Source organism: Herpailurus yagouaroundi, unplaced genomic scaffold (assembly GCF_014898765.1).
Source record: "Herpailurus yagouaroundi ecotype Mexico unplaced genomic scaffold, PumYag 184, whole genome shotgun sequence".
Lineage (NCBI taxonomy): Eukaryota > Metazoa > Chordata > Mammalia > Carnivora > Felidae > Herpailurus > Herpailurus yagouaroundi.
In genome coordinates, this window is record NW_024412415.1 from 7,954,795 (window position 1) to 7,977,642 (window position 22,848).

At 37.9% G+C, this 22,848-nt stretch overlaps 1 protein-coding gene across 5 annotated transcripts in view; it reads right to left on the minus strand.

The window, feature by feature from the left end:
* Positions 1 to 22,848, minus strand: part of INO80 (INO80 complex ATPase subunit) — a 146,218-nt gene that overhangs the window by 81,107 nt on the left and 42,263 nt on the right. For all 5 annotated transcript variants that reach the window (XR_005795778.1, XR_005795777.1, XM_040492327.1 and 2 more), the window contains exons 8-17: positions 18,122 to 18,175; positions 17,099 to 17,302; positions 14,887 to 15,082; positions 13,697 to 13,764; positions 12,635 to 12,844; positions 12,039 to 12,119; positions 10,890 to 10,985; positions 3,114 to 3,173; positions 2,548 to 2,690; positions 922 to 1,006 (exon numbers count right to left, since the gene is read on the minus strand). Coding sequence is in view for 3 of the 5 variants with exons in the window: in XM_040492327.1 (XP_040348261.1) it covers positions 922 to 1,006; positions 2,548 to 2,690; positions 3,114 to 3,173; positions 10,890 to 10,985; positions 12,039 to 12,119; positions 12,635 to 12,844; positions 13,697 to 13,764; positions 14,887 to 15,082; positions 17,099 to 17,302; positions 18,122 to 18,175 (1,197 nt within the window). In the remaining 2 variants the exon portion in view is untranslated. The remainder of the gene's footprint in view (positions 1 to 921; positions 1,007 to 2,547; positions 2,691 to 3,113; positions 3,174 to 10,889; positions 10,986 to 12,038; positions 12,120 to 12,634; positions 12,845 to 13,696; positions 13,765 to 14,886; positions 15,083 to 17,098; positions 17,303 to 18,121; positions 18,176 to 22,848) is intronic.

Here is a 22,848-nt window from a genome sequence, read left to right on the forward strand (position 1 = left end):
GTGTGTGTGTGTGTGTGTGTGTGTGTGTGTGTGTGTGTGTGTGTGTGTCTGTCTAGGTGCAGGTGTAAGTGTGAGTCAGTGGGCAAGAAAGAAGGCATATGTATGCACATGCCTCATCAATCAACCCTAATTCTATAGGATGCTATAGCAAAATGAGATTTTTCAATTAATTGCACACTAAAAGTCTAAAAGTGCAAGTACTGCTCAGATCTTGTAGTGGGAAAGTTTTAAACAGTCTCATGTATTTAAAAAATCCACTTCACAACTGAACACAATCTGAGGTAGCATAACTTGCTTAAAATAACTCTTAATCAGGGGTCAGTAAATAATGGCCTATGGTTCCAACGCTGTGCCAACCACATTTTTTTCCTGCCAACTATTTTTATAAAAAGTTTTAATGGGACATAGCCATACCTATTCATTTCTGTATCATCCATGGCTGTTTTCACATTATAATGGCAAGGTTAAGTAGTTGCAACAGCAACTATATGGCCTGTAAAGTTTAAAATATTTACTATCTGGCTCTTTACAAAAAGTTTTCTAACCCCTGTACTAGATAATCAATATACCTTTTCTAAATAAGGAATTTTAGTGCCTCTCAGTGCCAAAGAATATTAGCTTTTCAAATATTCGGTCATAAAAACATCTCTACATTAGATGGGCTACATTCCTAATATGTTTATTATTTATTCCATAATTACAGAAGAATAAATTATCTGCCTCTGCCAGAGAATTAGAAAATAGGAATGATGCCCAAAAAAACCCCACTTAGGGCAAGCAACAAATTCTTCCTTTTATGTGGGGATTATAATTTGTACAGAGCAGTAACACTCCAGGTGGGCATGGGAAAGAATTCTATTCTGTGCTTAGAACCATTCTGTTTATTGCAGACATAAAACTGAAGCTTCTACTAATGCCTACCTCTGCCATGGTGTTCTGAATTGGGGTCCCAGTTAGCAAAAGCCGATTCCGACACTGGAACTGCAAGAGGATCTTCCAACGAACACTGTCCAATAAAGTGAATTACAAATTCCAAGTGAGCAGTAAATCTTTCTTCACCCTACGAAGACCCTGTATTTCTAAAAATGCTTTCCAAAAAATTAGTGAACATCCAGAATAATCAAGCACTCAACCTTAGACAATACTAAAAAATATTATTCAACAAAGCTGAGGACAGGAAATAACTCCTGAATACTGAAAACATGGTATTAGGGTTTAGGAAAAATAGCCCTCAAATAGGCAGGGTAGGATCCTTTCTGGCTTGACAAAGTGCTCTACTATCTTTGGTCAGTTTGCTGACACAAGCCATTTACTTATAAGGTACTTATCTATAGTAAAAAGCTTTATAATTATTAATCTGTGCACTTACAGTGTCAGTTTAGAGAGATCAATGGAGAAAGGGGAAAGGTGTGAGAAGAAAATGCAAAATGAGTCTACCACTCCTGGCTGTAAGCACATCCTACTTCAAAAGAGTGTAATATGAAGTAATGCCCATGAGAGAATGGAAAGTACCATCCTGTCAGTTAACATGGATTTCTAAGAAAGCCTTATGGGCTCACCAAGACTTAGTAAGTGCATGAAATGCAACATGTAATACCGCTTTAAAGTCAAGCACTGACTTACTATTCGGTTTTTGACTTTGAAGGTATCAAAGTATTTTTTTTTTATTATTTAAAAAAAAATTTTAATGTTTATTTGGGGGGGGGGGGGAATAGCAGGGGAGGGGCAGAGAGAGACAGAGACACAGAATCTGAAGCAGGCTCCAGGCTCTGAGCTGTCAGCACAGAGCCCAACGCAGGGCTCGAACTCACGAGCTGTAAGATCATGACCTGATGCTTAGCAAACTGAGAAACCCAGGTATCCTTACAATGTTTTAAACACATAACTTCCAAGAAAAAGATTCTTGTGGCTCTAATAACCATCCAGGGACTAGGACAACCTGCATAAAACAGACAGAACCTACAGTCTACAAAATAAAATATTCTACTTCCTACTAAGACCTCCTGTCTAAAATAATCCCTGAATCAAAGGGCAGACAAGACTTCTCCCACAAAAAAGTTCCTTTGAAGAGACACCTGGGTGGCTCAGTCAGTTAAGTGTCCAACTTCAGCTCAGGTAATGATCTCACTGTTCATGGGTTTGAGCCCCTCAATGGGCTCTGTGCTGATACTGCAAAGCCTGCTTGGGATTCTTTCTCTCTTATTCTCTCTCTGCCCCTCCCTAACTCATGCTTTCCTTCTCTCTCAAAATAAATTAATAAACTTAAAAAAAAAGTTCCTTAAGAACAAAGACTTGTTAAGATATAGTAATTATTAAATAGAGAAATGGAAGAGAAATCCTTGTATTCTAAACATTAATATTTGCATCCCATGAAAAATGCCTTCTGGTCAGATACATGGCTTATGCAGAGACCATATCATGCCATGTTCTGAAACCTCTCCGTCCTTTATTCATCTGTATGTGTGTATATATCATATGTCTCTACCACATATCTATACATTTGTACGGCCTCAGTCTATAGAATTTGGTTTCTATTAATCATGTTACCTGGAACTACTCTTGAGTGCTTGAGCCTCATCCAATACCATGTACTGCCACTTGACCCGCTGGAAATACTTTACATCCTGCACCACCAGCTGGTAGCTGGTAATTACCACATGGAAAGGGGCATCCTGAGTGTAGAGGGTCTTCTGTAAATACAAGAAGCGAAGAATGAAAATAGATACCTAATAATTCATAAGATAATGAGAAATGGACACTAATTTTTAAGATTAAGAAGTTCAAAACAGTCCTAAAGACATGCTTCTCCTACATGGTAGATGTGCAGTAAATGAAACCATAACTTTTTTAAGTACTACCTTAATTACAGATCATGTTAAAATTAGTCTTCAGCTTAGTAAAGAGTTCTTACTTAATCCTAGACTGCAAGTCCAGCTAATGGTCTATATAATGGGAAAAGTGTTGTAGAAGATAAAAAAGTACGCTGGCTTAGTGCCTAGAATTATATGTAAGATTTTACACACAGGAAATTCCTCAGATCAATTGCAGAAACGACTGCATACGTATGTATATACGGGCGCATGTATGTATATATATAATAAGCTGAAAGTTACCTGACTCCAGAACCTCCTGATAACTTTTCTATCATGAGGATTTCCCCAGTATGGTAGCACCTGGAAAAAGGACCATTATACAGATTATTTCCTACTTATAATCTTAAAAGTATCGGCACAAATGTTAATTCAGAATGTTTTTATTTTTTTTTATTTTTACTTTTTAAAGTTTATTAAGTTTTGTCTACACCGAATGTTGGGCTCAAACTCATGACTCTAAGATCAAGAGTCTTATATTCTTCTGAATGAGCCAGCCGGGTGCTCCCAGATGATTTAAAAAGAACCTAAAGCAGGTATCACCTCACGCCAGTCAGAGTGGCCAAAATGAACAAATCAGGAGACTATAGATGCTGGAGAGGATGTGGAGAAACGGGAACCCTCTTGCACTGTTGGTGGGAATGCAAATTGGTGCAGCCGCTCTGGAAAACAGTGTGGAGGTTCCTCAAAAAATTAAAAATAAAAAAAAAATAAAATAAAAAAAATTAAAAATACACCTACCCTATGACCCAGCAGTAGCACTGCTAGGAATTTACCCAAGGGATACAGGAGTACTGATGCATAGGGGCACTTGTACCCCAATGTTTATAGCAGCACTCTCAACAATAGCCAAATTATGGAAAGAGCCCACATGTCCATCAACTGATGAATGGATAAAAAAAATTGTGGTTTATATACACAATGGAGTACTACGTGGCAATGAGAAAGAATGAAATCTGGCCCTTTGTAGCAACGTGGATGGAACTGGAGAGTTTTATGCTAAGTGAAATAAGCCATACAGAGAAGACAGATACCATATGTTTTCACTCTTATGTGGATCCTGAGAAACTTTAACAGAAACCCATGGGGGAGGGGAAGGAAAAAAAAAAAAAGACGTTAGAGTGTGAGAGAGCCAAAGCATAAGAGACTCTTAAAAACTGAGAACAAACTGAGGGTTGATGGGGGGTGGGAGGGAGGGAAGGGTGGGTGATGGGTATTGAGGAGGGCACCTTTTGGGATGAGCATTGGGTGTTGTATGGAAACCAATCTGACAATAAATTTCATATACTGAAATAATAATAATAATAATAAATAAAAATAAAAAGAACCTAAAGAATGAATATAGGAGTTCCTCTTCTGTCACTGCCACTAGCCCTCTTCCTATAGACTGAATTAAAACACATATACAAAACATTGGTTTGAAGGCATGAGAAAGCTACTGAGGCAGTGGAGAATTATGGAGTCAAGATCCAGGAAACAAAGTCCAGAGAGGAAAGCCTAACACGTGGTACATGTCCTTCCAAAAGGTGCTGATCATTTCCAAAAGTTCCAGTTGTGAAGCTAAGAAATTAAACAGAATATTGTTTTAAGAGATACAGTGCCTACAGAACAAAAACTGTAGTTTAAGGAAGAAGGATTCTGATAACCACCCACCTCCCTGGCCTTAAGATAAGAATCACAGGATACATACCCATGGGTAGTAAAAGTCAATTAAATATAGACTTGCCTTAACAAGTACTGAATCCCAGCTATGAATCATCTCAATTCCTGACTAGCTTAAAGGGGGACTTTTGGATTGTTAGTGCCCCCCCCCTCAATTACTAGTGGCAAAACAAACAAAACAAACACAAAATGCCCAACCCCAAACACCTATAAATCCACAATCTGAAAGAAGAAAACAGAGCCCATAATGACCTCTACAATCATTCCTATATAATGTCTGGTATACAATAAAAACATAAACAAACAAAATTTACAAAATATACCCAGATATATAGAAAGATTAGACAATATGACTAAAAACCAGTATGAGAAACAGATACAAGAAATAAACACAGAGGAGATCCTGACAATGAAATGTCAAAAGAACACTTTTTAAAAAGATGCTAATTTGTTCCTGGAATTAAAAGATAAGCTAGAGAATTTCAGTGGTGTATTAAAAATTATAAATACCAAAGAGAATTTCCCCAACTGGAAAATACAGTAACTAACACTAAGAATTCAATTATGGGTTTAATAACAGATTAGATGCATCTAAGAGAGAATCAGTGAAATAGATGATAGGTCAGAAGGAAATATTTACACGAAAGCATGGAGAAAGAAAAGAATGGGAAATTCACTTTTTCTGTTGTATCTCTAGGTATAATTTCCTTTCAAAGTGCTTCTTGGACCTGTAGCTTGATGTTTATTGTTGTTTTGAAAACTTTCAGCCACAACTAAGTAAAAATATACAGGAAGAAATGAAGATCAACGAAAACACTGAATACGTGAGTAATATAAATAAATCTAAATAAATTTAAAATGTATAGATGATAATAAAACACTTGGTGGGCTTTGAAAGATAAAATATTTACAATAGCACGTAAGTCTAGAGAAGGGGAATGTAGTTAAAGTATACTAAAGCCCTTTTACTATCTGGAAAGCAGTAACAGTATTAATTTATACTACTTTTTAAAAAATCGGGGCACCTGGGAGGCTCAGTTGGTTAAGCATCCGACTTGGGCTCAGGTCATTATCTCCCAGTTCGTGGGTTGAAGCCCCACGTCGGGCTCTGTGCTGACAACTCAGAGCCTGGAGCCTGCTTCTGTGTCTCCCTCCTTCTCTGCACCTCCCCTGCTCATGCTCTGTCTCTGTCTCTCAGCAATAAATAAATGTTAAAAAAAATTTTTTTTTTAATCAAGGATACATGTTCCTTGATTCCTGGGTATCTACTAAAGAATAAAATGAATATATAATTAGTATATTCCAAAAAGAAATTAGTAATTCCAAAAAGGAATGAGAAGGGTAGTAAAATATAATCAATCCAAAGGACACAAGAAAGAAGAAAAAGGAAAGTTGTAGAAGAAGAAAGAAAACAGTAAGGAAGATTTAAACTCCATGTATCAGTAACTACATTAAAAGCATAAATGCTCCAAATAAAGGCAGGAGAAAAAACCTTAAACGGAAACAGAATGGTTAAATGAAAAAGCGATACCATATACAAACCAGAAGAAAGCTGATCTATTTAATACCAGAAAGAGCAGATTTAAGGCAAAAAGTCTTAACAAGAGGGACTTCATAATAATAAAAGGTTCAATTCACCAGTAAGACAAAGTAACTGTAAACTTGTACACAACTCACAGTCTCAAAGTAAAGAAGCAAAAAAGAACAGAAATGAAAAAATCCTTAATTGTGGCAAATTTTAACATACTTCTTTCAGTCAGTAATTGAAGAGGCAGACCAAAAAAATCAGTAAAGATACAGAAGAACTTAAAAAACCTAACCTAACCTAACCAACACACACAGAACACTGCACTCAACAACTGCACAATACTTATTATTTTCAAACAGATATAGGACATTTATAAACACTGACCATATGGTGGGAAAGGAAAGTTCAAAAGATTTCAATGGATCAAAATCACACAAAGCCTAATTTCTTACCACAGTGGGTTTAAACTGTAAATTAGTAACAAAAAGATATCTAGTAAAAAAAAGATTCCTCTGTTTGGAAATTAAGAACCACACTTTAAAAAAAATTTTTTTTTATTTTTACTTTTGAGAAAGATAGAGACGGAGTGTAAGAAGGGGCAGGGGCAGATAGAGAGGGAGACAGAATCTGAAGCATGCTCCAAGCTCTGAGCTGTCAGCATAGAGCCTGACGCACAACTGGAACTCACAAACCACGAGATCATGACCTGAGTCGGATGCTTAACCAACTCAGCCGCCCAGTCACCCCAAGAACTTTTTTTTTTTTTAATTTTTTTTTCAACGTTTATTTATTTTTGGGACAGAGAGAGACAGAGCATGAACGGGGGAGGGGCAGAGAGGGAGGGAGACACAGAATCGGAAACAGGCTCCAGGCTCCGAGCCATCAGCCCAGAGCCCGACGCGGGGCTCGAACTCACGGACCGCGAGATGGTGACCTGGCTGAAGTCGGACGCTTAACCGACTGCGCCACCCAGGCGCCCCCCCAAGAACTACTTTTAATTAAGCCATGAATCAAACAAAACTTGCAACATAAGCTAGAAATTATATTGAATTAAAGATTAATGAAAATGTGACACATCAAAACTATGGATAGATACAGTCATGCACAAGAAGATATTAATACCCTTAAGGACACTTACTGGAAAAAGCTGAAAATCAAGCATGTAAGCTCCACTTAAGATGTTAGAAAAAGAAAAAAGTTCACAAAAAAGCAGACAAAAGTAATTTTTAAAAAAAGCAGAAATGAATGAAATAGAAACACACAAAATAGCCACTTTCAAGAATGAAAATGGTACATTATAGAAAAAACATAAATCATATTTCATGGGGAAAAAGAGGAAGTCTATGGTCATACTAGAATCTTAAAACAAGTGTTGCTCAGATACCTGTCACATAAAATAAACATTCAGATGCTATCATCATACACCTAAGTATCTTTTGAATGCAAACTAACTATAAACTTGAGTACAGTCTACATTTAACTATGTTCTGCAGGGAGGTGGACACATTTCTGGACAACCTAAAGGAGCAATGGAAATTGAAGCAATGAATCAATATAGAAGAGACCATCAAACCTTTTCTGTAAGCAAATAACAACTATATGTGTTTAAATTTCATATCCCATTTGTTATGAAATATTCTTTTTAAATCAACAGTTTAAAAACAGAAAAGCTATTTTTAGCTCATAAGTTGAACAAAAACAACAAAATTAACAGGTGCCAGATTTCTCAATAAAATACAGAATGCGTTAGCAATTCCACTCCTAGATATACACTAAAAGAACTGAAAACAGGACAGGTGTTCAAATAAGAACCTGTAGATGAGGGGCGCCTGGGTGGCTCAGTCGGTTAAGCGTCCGACTTCAGCTCAGGTCATGATCTCACAGTTCGTGAGTTTAAGCCCCACACTGGACTCTGCTGACAGCTTAGTCTGGAGCCTGCTTCAGATTCTGTGACTCTTTCTCTCTGACCCTCCTCTGCTTGCGCTATGGCTCTTTCTCTCAAAAATAAACATTAAAAGAAACAAAAAACAAAAAACAGCACACTTTACACCCAACATGGGGCTCAAACTCATGACCCTGAGATCCAGTTGGATGTTTAGCAACTGACTGAGCCAGGTGCACCCATATATGTGCATTTTATCACAATTTTTAAAAAATGAGACAAAAAAAAAAAACAGTGGCAACTAAAATAGGCCCAAAGGCTTATTCAAAAATAAGCTCAACATGAACATGAAAGCTCGGTTCCAGGCAGAGGCGTAAAATCAAAGGACAGGTATCAAATGACATAAGTAGTTTGACATCGCCATCTAATGGTCAGTAAAGTTAATACTGAAAACTTAAGTGGTTTGGTGGAAAATTTTTTTTTTTAATGTTTTTATTTATTTTTGAGACAGAGCATGAGCAGGGGAGGGGCAGAGAGAGGGAGACACAGAATCTGAAGCAGGCTCCAGGCTCTGAGCTGTCAGCACAGAGCCTGATGCAGGGCTCGAACTCATGGACTGTGGGATCATGACCTGAGCCGAAGTCAGATGCTTAACTGACTGAGCCACCCAGGCGCCCCTGGTAGAAATTTTTAAGACTGAATTTTTCAACTCCTGATTGTTGAACATGTACTGGAAAAGAAAAAAAAAAAAAAATGAATAAATGAAGAAAAAAAGCAGCTCCATATTCCATATAGCAAACAACTCTGGAGAAAATATTCAACAAACTACCTTAGAATGATCTCATCTCCTCCTTACAAATTCAAAAATGAGTCAACCAATGGGGTACCTGGGTGGTCAGTCAGTTGGACACCCTACTCTTGATCTTAGTTCAGGTCATGATCTTGGGGTTGGTGAAATCGAGCCTGGCATGGGGTTCTGCACTCTCAGTGCTTGATTCTCTCTCTCCTTCTCTCTCTGCCCCTCTCCTGCTCACAGGCTCTCAAAATAAATCAACTAAAAAATAAGTGAAATGAAATGAAATAAAAATGAGTCGGGGCACCTGGGTGGCTCAGTCAATTAAGCTTCCAACTTTGGCTCTAGTCATGATCTCGCAGTCCGTGAGTTCGAGCCCCGCGTCGGGCTCTGTGCTGACAGCTCAGAGCCTGGAGCCTGCTTCAGATTCTGTGTCTCCCTCTCTCTCTGCCCCTCCCCCGCTCATGCTCTGTTTCTATCAAAAATAAATAAATGTTTAAAAATATAATAAAATTAAAAATAAAAATGAGTCTACCATGTTAAAAGCTATACACTTAATGTGCCTTGTAAATAGTTTCTAACTACAATTGAGGCAAAAAGGTGCAGCCATAGCCACAAAGGTATCCCAAAGTGGAATACCCTGCATGTCTCCTTATTCCTTACAACGCTTAAACCAGAAAAACATCAGATTCCCACATCCACCCTATCCTGTGTCCTTTAAATTGAATGGAACCCATAATTATGGACACCCCAAATCAGACAGATCATATCAATAATTTTTTTTAAAGAAAATTTTAAGTTTATTTACTTATTTTGAGAGAGAGCAAGTGCAAGCAGGGGAGGGACAGAGACGGGGAGAGAGAGAATCAGAGGTAGGCTCCATGCGCTGTCAGTGTGGAGCCCAATGTGGGGCTCAATCTCACAAACCACAAGATCATGACCTGAGCTGAAATCAAGAATCCGCTGGTTAACTGACTGAGCCACACAGGTGCCCCTCAATAATTCCTGATATACAATCTCCATAAAATCCTCTTTACCATGAAACTTCATTATCATTATGTCACTTTAGGGACAGAACACACAGTTACCTAATTTCCCCATTTTTACTTGCAAACACTATAATAAACCCTACCTGTTCTTTCTTTTTCTTTAAATGTTTATTTTTGAGGGAGAGAGAGAGAAAGCGAGCACAAGCAGGGGAGGGGCTGAGAGAGAAAGAGGGAGACACAGAATCCAAAGTAGGCTCCAGGCTCTGAGCCGTCAGAACACAGCCCGATGCAGGGCTCAAACCCACAAACCTTGAGAACATGACTGAGCCACTCGGCACCTCTACCCATTCTTTCTTATATCCCAATAACTTTCCACAATTAAAACCTGTTTAATAAATCTTGTTCACATCTTAACCAACTTAATACAACATACTTCCCTATTGATCACTTCTGACCTCGATCTTACTATTTTTCTTACTATCTAAACTCAGGCTAAAGATCTGACTTTGGAGTAATGAGAAAATGCATTCTTTATGCATATATTGGGAGGGGGTATGACAATGTCATAAATTATAGGGTATGTGCCCTGATGATATGATTTGCCAAAATCTACGTTAAACCAGCAAGGTAGATATTTTCTACTATGGCAGTTTGACCAGGAGCATCAATCCATGTGCCTAAACCAACAAATCATTCAAAGTGGACTTTGGCTTTCTCACTTATGAAACAAAAGGATGTAATATGCTCTCTTATTGCTCCCATCAGTTACTTTCAAATGGAACAATGCAATGTATGCATTCCAAAGCATTTTGGAAAAAAATGCAAGAAACTAAAAATTCTTTTTTTTTTTTAAATTTTTTTTTAACGTTTATTTATTTTTGAGACAGAGAGAGACAGAGCATGAATGGGGGAAGGTCAGAGAGAGGGAGACACAGAATCTGAAACAGGCTCCAGGCTCTGAGCGGTCAGCACAGAGCCCGACGCGGGGCTCGAACTCACGGAGTGTGAGATCGTGACCTGAGCCGAAGTCGGCCGCTTAACCGACTGAGCCACCCAGGTGCCCCGAAACTAAAAATTCTTAAAAACAATTTAAACAAGTAAGGCAGAAAAAGAAAAGTCACAAAGTTTAAAGAGCAAAAGAAATTTTTGCTGGATTGATTTTTACCTTAAATTTAGGAACAAATCTTGTAAACTCCTGGTGCCAATTGTTAAGTGTAGAAGCAGGTGAAATTATTAAGAAAGGTCCCCAGATGTTCTCTCTCTGAAAGAGAAAAAATGGGTCAGCTAACTGCAGAAAAACTGAAGATATTTAGTTCAAAATTATAATTAACAAGAGCAGTTTAAGAATCCATTGGGGCGCCTGGGTGGCGCAGTCGGTTAAGCGTCCGACTTCAGCCAGGTCACGATCTCGCGCTCCGTGAGTTCGAGCCCCGCGTCGGGCTCTGGGCTGATGGCTCGGAGCCTGGAGCCTGTTTCCGATTCTGTGTCTCCCTCTCTCTCTGCCCCTCCCCCGTTCATGATCTGTCTCTCTCTGTCCCAAAAATAAATAAACGTTAAAAAAAAAAAAATTAAAAAAAAAAAAAAAAAAAAAAGAATCCATAATACTTTATAACAAGAGAAATGGTGTCTAGATCCCACATTTGCATATTCAGTAGTAATAGCCTATGTTAATAACAACACATGGAAGGAATCTGCTCAGAAAAACACTTGGGAAAAAAATACCAAGCAATTACTCCCAACTCCCACCACTTAAAGGTCCTAATTTATATCACTGACAAAGCACTTACTACATCCTGACTTGTATGTGCTGCTTTCCCCTATACTAAATAACAATTTTACTAGTATTGGAGTTTTTGCTTTTCTCAAAATGTTTCTACACTTATTTTCACTTAATTCTCATAGAATTCCTCTAAGTAGGTATTATCCCCAAGTTGCAGGAGTAGAAACTAAACCTCAGAAAATTAAAGTGAAGTCAAAGCAAAAAAAATGAGGTGAATGCTCAAGTTTACATTCTCAGTAAACAGAGTTAAGATGTGAACTTGGGTCTTCTGGTCTAACTACCATTCCTTTGCCATTATTCTAATGATTGTGGACAGGGGGTGAGGGGCATTATTTCCAACCACACGCTCTTAAAAACTGTTCCAGTGCTGAAAACCTAAATGTTTCACCACACTATGTCACCTTGTAATGACCTTGAAGGCAAGGAGTAAGTCCTATAGTCCTGGTATGCTACAGAGCATGACATAATGCTTGATAATGGCTGATTCTCACCCCAGAATCTAGAGTGGGGAAGACAAAGACTGCATCTACCCACCTCAGCCAGATGGGCCAGGAGGGCAATACTCTGTACTGTTTTGCCAAGACCCATTTCATCTGCAAGAATGCCATTAATGCCCTGGAAAAAAAAAATACACATAGTCAGTACCTCTTACATTCCATCACACAGGGGTTCAACATACTGTCCCAAAAAACTAACCAAACTATTAGACTTGTTTAAACAAAAATGACTAGAAATATCATTTCAGCACTATCACCCACTGCTTGTAATGATTCCTTTTGTCAACTCTACAGCTACAACTATGAATTATGATACCTGAGGTGATATCATGAGTTGAATAACAGGCCAAAGCCAGTTTTCCAGCAAATATAATCCAGGGAAAAAAAACACAATCAATCAGGTTACCAAGACCACTTAAAGCAAACTATGTACACGATACAAATATTCTCAAACAAAATTGCAGGTTAAAAATATAGAAACATCTTTCTGACTCTTGTCAGAGTCAATGAAACTTTTTAAAAGGGATGAAATTTAAAACATTATCTTGTGTTCATTTCGCAATACTCTGAACCAATGATATCAGAAAAACGCGTAACAAAACACAGTGGGTATGACACAGTTCTAAACTTCACCTGCTCATACAGATTTGCCAACCAATTCATGCCTTTCAGCTGGTAGCCTTTTAATTTGCCATTAAAAATGGTAGGTTGTGGAATATCTTCACCAGCTCGGATAGATGGGTTTGCCAGGCTGTAACTCTCCCCAAACCCAGTACCAGACTTGTTTGCTGCCCGGAGGGCAGCTGCTCGACTTTCTTTTGCATCTTCATCAAATGACCTTGTCTGGAAAATAAAACCATATTAGAAGAAAAACATAAGAGGGAAAAATGGAATTCAAATCAAATTCATAATGACAATATATCCATTGTGTGGTAACTGGAACAAAATTTCTAATAATATTATGTAATATATTATGTATCTAGAATGATATATGAAACATTACTATTTTAACAATTATATTAGAAGTTCTCCTATAATGAACAGACCTAAGCCATACTACATGATTACTCACTTCATCAAGGAATTTGTTAAAAATCTGACATAAAATTTCTTTGGTTGGGGTTGGTGGGAAGAAGGTCAACTTTTTATCTATCCTGACCTAGACCCTGTTAAATAGGGTTCCGATGCAGTATATTCTTTACTTTCTTACTTATTTTAATTCAATCTAACTGCCATATCCTTCTGATTTCATGAAATATCACTACATCATGAATAAGCAAGATATTACTAAGGTTTGAAAGAAGGTCCTAACTTAGCAGTTTTCTTAAGGCAATGGTATAGCTCTCTTAACAAGCACCAGTATGGTCTTCTTCACTAAACAACCATGATGCATTTCACACTCTATTACCCATGATTACTCAAGAGGACAAAAAAATAGGTATACTATCCTCGCTTCAATCAACACACTCCTAAAGCTCACACAAGTGAATGCTTATTTTCCACCCTTCCTCAATTATTCCTATTGTTCTAAATGGAGACACAGCCCGCACCCAACACATAGTCACATACATATACACACATCTGCCAGTGTTTCTCACTGGAAATAGGAATAAACCGAAAGGAAAATCACCCAAATGAAAGGTTGTGGGGTATTTCCAGAGCGCATCATAGGTTCTTTTCACTTGTAAGACTCACCCGAGCTTGATGAATATGGTAAGCATTTTCAGCATTCTTCAGGGCCTGGGTTTTGAAATGGTTACTATCTGAAAAGGAAAACTTATAGATTATCTCAAGTCATTAATTGATCTCCTTCAAAGATGCAATTCACTGGGGCGCCTGGGTGGCGCAGTCGGTTAAGTGTCCGACTTCAGCCAGGTCACGATCTCGCGCTCCGTGAGTTCGAGCCCCGCGTCGGGCTCTGGGCTGATGGCTCAGAGCCTGGAGCCTGTTTCCGATTCTGTGTCTCCCTCTCTCTCTGCCCCTCCCCCGTTCATGCTCTGTCTCTCTCTGTCCCAAAAATAAATAAACGTTGAAAAAAAAAAAAAATTAAAAAAAAAAAAAAGATGCAATTCACATTGACACTGTCAATCCCTAACTCCCCCAACCTACTCATCCCTAAATTCACAGAGGGTGAGAGAACAGAAAGGCTCAAATGATATGACAAAGGTTAGGACTTAGAAGTGGCAATGAAGGCAGAGGGGTGCCATGTCTCCAGTAGCTAAAGCCAGCTCACAGAAACCACCTGAACTCCAGGCTCCCAATCCTGGGTTTTTTGCACAAAGCAATGCCAAAGGAAAGAAAAGCATAACAATAGGGATTAAAAACTGTGATAGATTTCTGCTGGGTGAAATTATCCCCAAAGAAGAAATCAAGACATGTGTAACCCTTAAGACCCACGCAGGAACGCTCATTCTTTTTATTCTGAGCTCAACATGATCTTTATCACTATTCTCTGTGAAATTACCCTCAAACTTCACCCCAATTCATCCCTCCCCCTGTGGACACAAAAATACCAAAACTGAACAGTCTCTTTCTCATGCTTGACTTATATCACCAAGAATCTTGTTAAGAGAGACATGATTTTCTCTGCTGAGACATGTTCACTGAATTCTTCTGATTCAATAGCCTCCATTCCTACTAACAAATCAAAACATATAAAAATTCCCAAACTTATAAGATCATATAAACACACCCTTTCCTTTTCAAATTCTTTAATTAAAAAAAGTTATTTTGTATGTTGATTTTATTCATACTTTCCCTACTCCAGTGCAATAAATTCCCCTTTACTAATCATTGCTTACTGATCAAGACAAAACTTGCAAGAAACCTTAGGTATGAAAAAATAGAGGGTACCCACTTCCTCTACCTCCTGATGCAGGACTCACCATAATCCTCCTGTGTGATGTTAACTACCACTCCTCCACCAATGTCAATCTGTCTTTGGGTAGAACTGTCTTCCAGTTTCCTTAAGATTTCTTCCTGGATTCCATCATGACCCATGTCTCGTTTACGACTCATGAAATGGGCATACAACTCTGTCTGGGTGATTAGGAAGTTCAGTTTTCGTTGTTGCCTCTTGGCCTAAAGGGGAAAAAAGTTAAAAGTGAAAACAGAGTCAAATCATCAATCACATACAACAAGAGGTGATCAACAGAATTCATAAAATCTTATATAGTTTGCATACAATTCTTTTATAGATTCTTTACCTTTAGAAAAGAATTGTTAACGCACAGTTTTATTATAACCAAGTCAGCGGTACTAAAAGCAAGGAATAGTCTTCACTTATATTTAATAACATATGTTTTGCTCTCATTTACAACATGCAATGTTTTCTCCATTAAGCTTCTGTTTCTAAAATGCTTATTTCTTTACTGTATCAATTTCCTAGAGTGGCGCAGAGATACCAACTAAACTCAACCAATGAGCTTTATTCCATAACCTAGGTGGTAGATACCTGTATACAGTTTTAGTATTGTAAAAAATGTAAACATGTCAAAAGATCTTCTTTATCACCGAAAGTGAAAATAAGTGACTAGGGGCTATAAATTATTCTGAAAGTCAACCAGAAGATATTTAAGAATAAGATGACAAAGGAAGAAAATACTCCCAAAAACAATGTATAGTTCATCTGTGATGACCTATAAAATATGAATACAGATCAAATGCACATCACTACTCTGCATTAACTATTTTATAATAAAATTCATATGAAGTAGAGTTGATTTACCCTTGGTCCACCTCCCCAAATGAAAAACAAAAATATAACAAGGAACTTAGCCAAGAAAGGAGACTAGTCCTAAGGTATGCTATACAAAACTATACTTTCTCTTTAAGGTTTTATAGTACTTGAGCCAGATTCAAATGAGAAGAAAATCTGAAAGAGAATTTGAGAGAAAATGGGAGTTATTTTTCATAATAAATACAGGTGTATTACAGCTAAAGTACTATCGAGAAAACCTTTCTAAATTAAAACAAAAAAGAGTAACACGTCCTTTACAACAGTCAACTACTACATGTTTAAATGAGCAAAGTAAATTAAAGGAACAATAAAGTTCCATCACAAATAGTTTTATTTCAAAGGTTCAGAGAAGGACATAAAACATAAACATGAATGAAACCCATCAGTTAATTATCAACCAAACTGAGAGAATGTTTCACAAACTCATATCATACATACGTCTGGTCGCTTGCAAAACTTCAAGACCTATGACTCTCAAATGCCTATAAATTCACATGGAAGTATTCCCTATAGCATCAAATGTTTACTAACACACTAATATGTTTATCTTGCATACAAAAATAAAAATTACCCACGAGACTTAAGAAACTTGGCAAAATCCATATTCACCCTCAAAGAAAAGATAAAAGATCAAGAGCTCAGAAGAGGCCACAGCTCTGCTTTGACACGAGTACTTACTGCCTATACCTGAAAGAAAAGATCCTCCCATCCCTTGATTGCCTTCTTTCTTCAGACCTCAATTTTCCCTGCACACAACCAAACTGGTTTGCCAATGACAACACAATGACTTTGTCCTCCTACTTTCTCCTCTTGCTTCCCTGAACAATCTACTCACCTACATATTAACTAACATCAGGCTTAGAGGAATACTGGCTGAAAGTTAAAACAGTGAAGCATGTAGGAGTGGGGGGATGGGTCCCCAAACTGGACTAGTTTGTCTATTGTTCTTATCTGGCCCTAAATTTGGCAACCAGCCCCACTCTTCCAACAAGGAAGAAACTGCAGCCAGCACCTGGAACCAAGCCAAGATAAGCTGTAAGCTGTTTTCTTTTGTTCATCCCTATCCTTTTTCTTTTCTTTTTTTTTTTTTTTTTTGGTCCACCAGAAATATAAAGAGGAATAAGGCTAAGAAAGAACAGAAAAACTTGGCATACAAAGAGAGGTGAAGGCCGGACAGAGGGCCTTACTGAGAGATAAAAACAGAATCGCTTTAGTGGACTAAAATTACTATCTTCAAAATTGTGTCTTAAAATGTTTTTTTCCAATGATTTCATTACCTTACAATTTATGTAGTATACACCAATCTCTTGATATGGCTGAGCAATCAGGGTTTTCAAAATTTTATACTACTGCCCTACCTCCCGCATTTCCTCATCCAACTTGCGCTGCTCCAAGGCTTCCTTCTCTGCACGCTTTCGGTGTTCCTTCTCCACCTTCTCGTATTTCTTCCAGTACAGAAGCATCTCCTTGGTGAGGCGGCGGGCACGAGGCAAGGTCTCCTTACAGTTCTTTTGGGCCTGCAAGGCAGCTCGACGCACCTCCTTCATGCACTGGTGGGCGAGCTGCAGATGACAACAGCATTCTCACAAAGGAGAAGGACCCAACACCACGGCCAGTCTTCCCTTAGCTCTAAACCACAGCATTCCTCAGTCAGTTCAGTGCACACAGTCTTTCTACGACCACATCTCCTTTTGCCACAATGTGGTTAATGTGCCTGCACAGTACTAAGATCCAGACACAGACCCTGAGGTAATACATGGAATGAAAAATTTATACACACATACTGGCACCTTAGATGGAAAGAAAAAAAAAAAAGTATAATGACCCGAGAAGTGCTGGGAAGCTACAAAGTATTATCATACACGTTAATAATAGTAGCAATTAATGCTTATTATATGCTAGGCACCACTCTAAGCCTAACATCATTAAACTAATTTATTTCTTCACATAAACTCTACAAAGTTGGTACTACAGACATCCTCATTTTACAGATGAGGAAACTGAGGATGGGTGATTAGATTAGCCCAGGAAAACAGAACCAATAACATTACCTCATCTGATCTCACAGATCTCAAAGGAAGTTGTGTTACTTCCCTCTAAAGGAAGGTATTAATATTACTAACCATCATTTCTTAGATAAAGAGACTGAGCACGTGAACTGCCGAAGGAATTAAGAGCAGGCTATGGTCTCATTCAAAAAGGTTCAAATACCAGAAATGTGAGGAAGAGCAATTTTATTTATAAAATAGAGAACATTCAGAAGTTCTCTTAGGTACTACTACAGTACCTAAGGTATTCTACCAGGTCACAAGAGACAAGAGCAGCAAACGTAGACATATTCCAACATAACAAAAAACGGGAAATATAAAACTACAATTTACCTTTCGGCTATTGGTGAGAAACAGGTTACGAGCTGAAGCTTTCTGCTTGTTGGCCTAAAATATTTAAAAACAATTATATCATTTAGGAGTCCTTTTGAAATAAGATTGTGTAGACTGACACTGTCTTTTATTCAACTCCTGAAGGGTTAAAAAATAAAGTCATCCAAATGCACCAACTGAGAACCACACACAAAGCTACTAAAGCAGCATTAGGAAGAATAAGCTAGTGCTGTGGCTGCCTTAAACAGAGTCTTCTGTATACTTTAGAATTTAAGTTATATTTCAGGCCTGAAGTGGAAAATGTAACAACATGCCCTAAACCCTAGCACCACACTAATACACACCACTTTGCAAAGCCCATCTGCAAAGAAGCTGAGATAGCAGGCAATGGCATACAGGAATTGTTACAACAGTAAACTAGCCTTCCAGTTTGTGTTTCTATCCTCCAACCAGAACAAATCTGCTGCCACTATTAATTTCTGCCAACACTTAAGCTTCACTAAGCTTCATCTTCTCTAACAAAAAATTCTAAGGCAGACCTAACACAAGATGACTCAGCACCCAACAAACCAGTCATGAGCTGATTCTGTCTTCCAATTCAGTTAAAACAAAAGAACCTCAATAAAAAACCTGATTTCCCATGATGATCCAGTTGACATGGGAGAAGACATAGCACAGGCATACATGAGTGACTAAATCTGAAGAAACAGTGGGTACGAAGTTAGACAGCTTAAAAGCCATTTCTATAAAATTTGCACCTCAGATGATCTGCTTACAGGAATTTTTACACCCTTTATCAAAACTTTCTCCTACTAATGCTTAAGGAGCTATTGCTACTTAAAAGACAAGAATCTTGGGGCGCATGGGTGGCTCAGTCGGTTAAGCAGCCAACTTTGGCTCAGGTCATGATCTCATGGTCCGTGAGTTCAAGCCCTGCGTCAGGCTCTGTGCTGACAGCCTGGAGCCTGCTTCAGATTCTGTGTCTCTGTTTCTCTCTCTCCTCCTCTGCTCACAATGTTTCTCTCTGTCTCTCAAAAAATGAATTAAAACGTTAAAAAATTAAAAAAAAAAAAAAGACAAGAATCTCAAATATTCCTATGGAATTCTTGATCATAAGAAGGGCATCATGTTTTAAAAATTATTTTTATTTGGGGTGCCTGTGTGGCTCAGTCGGTTGAGCGTCCGACTTCAGCTCAGGTCATGATCTCACAGTTCGTAAGTTTGAGCCCCACATAGGGCTCTGTGCTGACAGCTCGGAGCCTGGAGCCTGCTTCTGATTCTGTGTCTCCCTCTCTCTGTCCCTCTCCCCCTCGTGCTCTCTTTCTTTCAAAACTAAATAAACATTTAAAATAATTAAAAATTATTTTTATTTTTTTAAGTAATCTCTACACCCAATGTAGGGCTTGAACTCAAGACCCTGAGATTAAGAGTTGCATGCTGTACCCGCTGAGCCAACCAGGCACCCTAGATGGGCATCATTTTGAAGTCTATTCACCAGGTACAAAGAGGATTTCCCTGTAACTTCTCTCATCAAGAATGTTCTTCTCTCCAAAAATACATATTAATTGGCACGGGGGGGGGGGGGGATGGTAATTGTTAAGAAGCACAAACATACCAAGGGATCGAAGCTAATACCATCAAATTGGAACAATGGGTCATGTGCCTCCCAATGTGACATACCAAGAAGGATATATCACTCCTTTGGTAATCCTGCCCAAAATGAGTAACCCAAATCTAATCATGAAGAATGAGAACTCAAATTCAGAAACACTGTACAAAATAATAGCCCTATACTCTTCAAAAATAAAAATGTTATGAAAAATGAAGGCTGAGAAACTATGTCAGATTTAAAGGAGACTAAAGAGATGTGACAACTAAATGAAACATGTACTTCTAGATTGGATCCTGGATTCAATCAGGAAAAAAAAAAGCCCCAACTTTTATAGACAACTGATGAAATCCAAATATGGTCTGTGGATCAGATAATAATCTTTATAACTGTACTGTGGTTCTGTATGACAGAATGTCTTTTTTCTTAGGAAACACACATTGAATTACAAGGAAGTTCAGTACAAAGTGTCAAACTAACCCTCAAAATGGGTGAGAAAAACGTATGCATTTATGTAACAAAAGCAAACAAAGCAAACATTGCTAAATATGAGTAAAGGATACATGGCAGTTCCTTGCATTACTCTTGCCATATCATTTTAAAACATTTTGTTTTGAAACAATTTTCGACTTACAGAAAAGTAGCAAAAAATAATACAGAGTTCCCTTATATTGCTCCTGCTGCTTTTCCTCATTTAGCATCTTACATAACTAGAATACAATTATTTTAAATGTTTATTTATTTATTTATTTTGAGAGAAAGAGAGCATGAGCAGGGGAGGGGCAAAGGGGGAGACAAAGAATCCCAAGCAGGCTCCCCACTGTCAGCAAGGAGCTCCACAGGAAATACAGGATCATGACCTAAGCCAAACAAGAGTTGGATGCTTAACTGAATGAGCCACTACTCAGGTGCCCCACAGAATACAATCACAGTAAAACCCAGGATTGAGAGTAACTTGCTCTACGAGTGTGCCACAAAATGAGCAAACGTTTGTAATAATTTTAACTTGATAAATGAGTGATGTCTTGCAATACAAGTAGTGCGAGATGTCGAACATCACATGATCATAAGTGAGCCAATGGATCTTCTCTCTCTCGCTCTCTCTTTGTGGGATTGTGGGTGATTGTCTCCCATTCTCGGATGCTCAGTCTCAGGCCACAGTGTTTGACAGAAATCATCAATTTTTTAGAATGCTGGAAGGTGCTCACACCTGGCACTAGTTTCTTTGTCACTTCAAAGCACCTATGGACAGTCCTTTGCTTTTCCAAACAAGAGTACGCTTAGGAATGCTTTGCTTCATTTTAGGTCAGGCTGCCTACAGATATAGACCCTTTCCTATGCTGCCTAATTGCCAGTTACATTAAATACAGTATATGAGTTTATTATTGTACTGTAGTCAACATCCATGCAAGCATATACGATGGCCCCAATGCAGAAAAAGATTCCATTGAGCCAAGAGACAGCAGTGATTCTATTAGTGATAGTGAAAGTCGTCCTACACAATAACCTTGTCTGTCTCCCTGAAACCAGCCACAAAGGCTTTCAAAGGCAAGTGCAGGTTAATTTATTTTTCTTTATATTTTGTATTTTCTTTATTATTTTGTATTATATTACAGCATTGTAGTTAATTTTATACGAATATTTTTGGGTTATGGAACGAATCATCTGAGTTTCCGTTATTTCTGTGCTCGCTTCAGCAGCACATATACCATTATTTCTTATGGGGCAATTCACTTTGACATACAAGTGCTATGGATTACAAGCATGTTTCCAGAACAAATTATGCTCGCAAACCAAGGTTTGACTCTATTAAGTAAGGAAAATAACACTGGTAAAATATTAAACTACAAGTCTTATCTGAACGTCAACAATTTTTCCACTAAAATCCTTTTCCCGTTCCAGGATCCTGTAACAGGATCCCACAATGTATTTAGTTGCTTTTCTCCTCAGTTCTCTTCCTGCATATATAACATTCTTCAATCCTTCTCTCATGTCCTTGACACTTTTGAAAGGCACTAATCAGTTATTTTGTAAAATTTCCCCAAAGTTTGTGATTTTCTGATGTTTTCTCATGATTGGAATGACATTACACATTTTGGCAAGAATACCCCAGAAACAACGTGTTCTTCTCAGGGCATCAAATTAAGTTCACAATATCAAAATTTCTATTACTAGTGTTACTTAGATCTTTTGGTTAAAGTAGATTCTACCACCTTACCATGGTAGTAACTACCATGATTATCACTATCTTTCTTTTTGTGCTGAGATGTATATGCTGGGGAGACGCTTTCATTATGTGCAAGCTCTGGTTCTCCTGTATCTTTCGTCCTCTGATTTTAGCCTTCATCAATGGATCCAGTCTGCAACAATTATTACCATGGTATTTATGTTAATGATGATTCTCTACTTCCTTCTGTCCTATTAACTGGAATTCTACTGCAAGGAAGAGTTGTTCCTTCTACCTTATCTGTTTTCTTATTTAATTATTTATAACAGTATGGACTTACTGATATTTCTTTTATTCTATGTGTTAAAATTCAGTATTATTATTATCGATTTCATTGCTCAATTATTCTAACTTTGGTGATGAAGAGCCCCTTCAGATTGGCTCCTGTGTTCTTCTGACAATCCCCCACTTCCATCTTTCTTCAAGTACCTCCTTAACTTTATTAGAGAATAAAAAGTATTGAGAAATCAAGATCTGGGAACTAGATAACTTAATTGTTACTGGGATATCACTGCGTCTAGGCACTCTCTGCAAAGAGCTAGCTAGAAATTAAGTATATATGCATACTAACCTATGCACACACACACAACTATATTTCTGTACACATCCATCTGTGTGTGTGTGTGTGTGTGTGTGTGTGTGTGTGTACTGAGAGCTCTGGCTCCAATCATATTTCAAAGGCTTCACTTTAAATGTTTCCAACAGCGAGAAACTGGCTGTCATCTACAACATATTTACTTATTTGTTCAATTCTAGTACACATACAAAGTAGTTTCAAAATTCTAACCCATTCTTTTGTAAGAAACACTTACTATGTCAATCATAGCATTTACGTACAGTTCTTTTGGTCTCTAGCCTTACATATCAAGTCAAAATACTGATTTCCTCAGT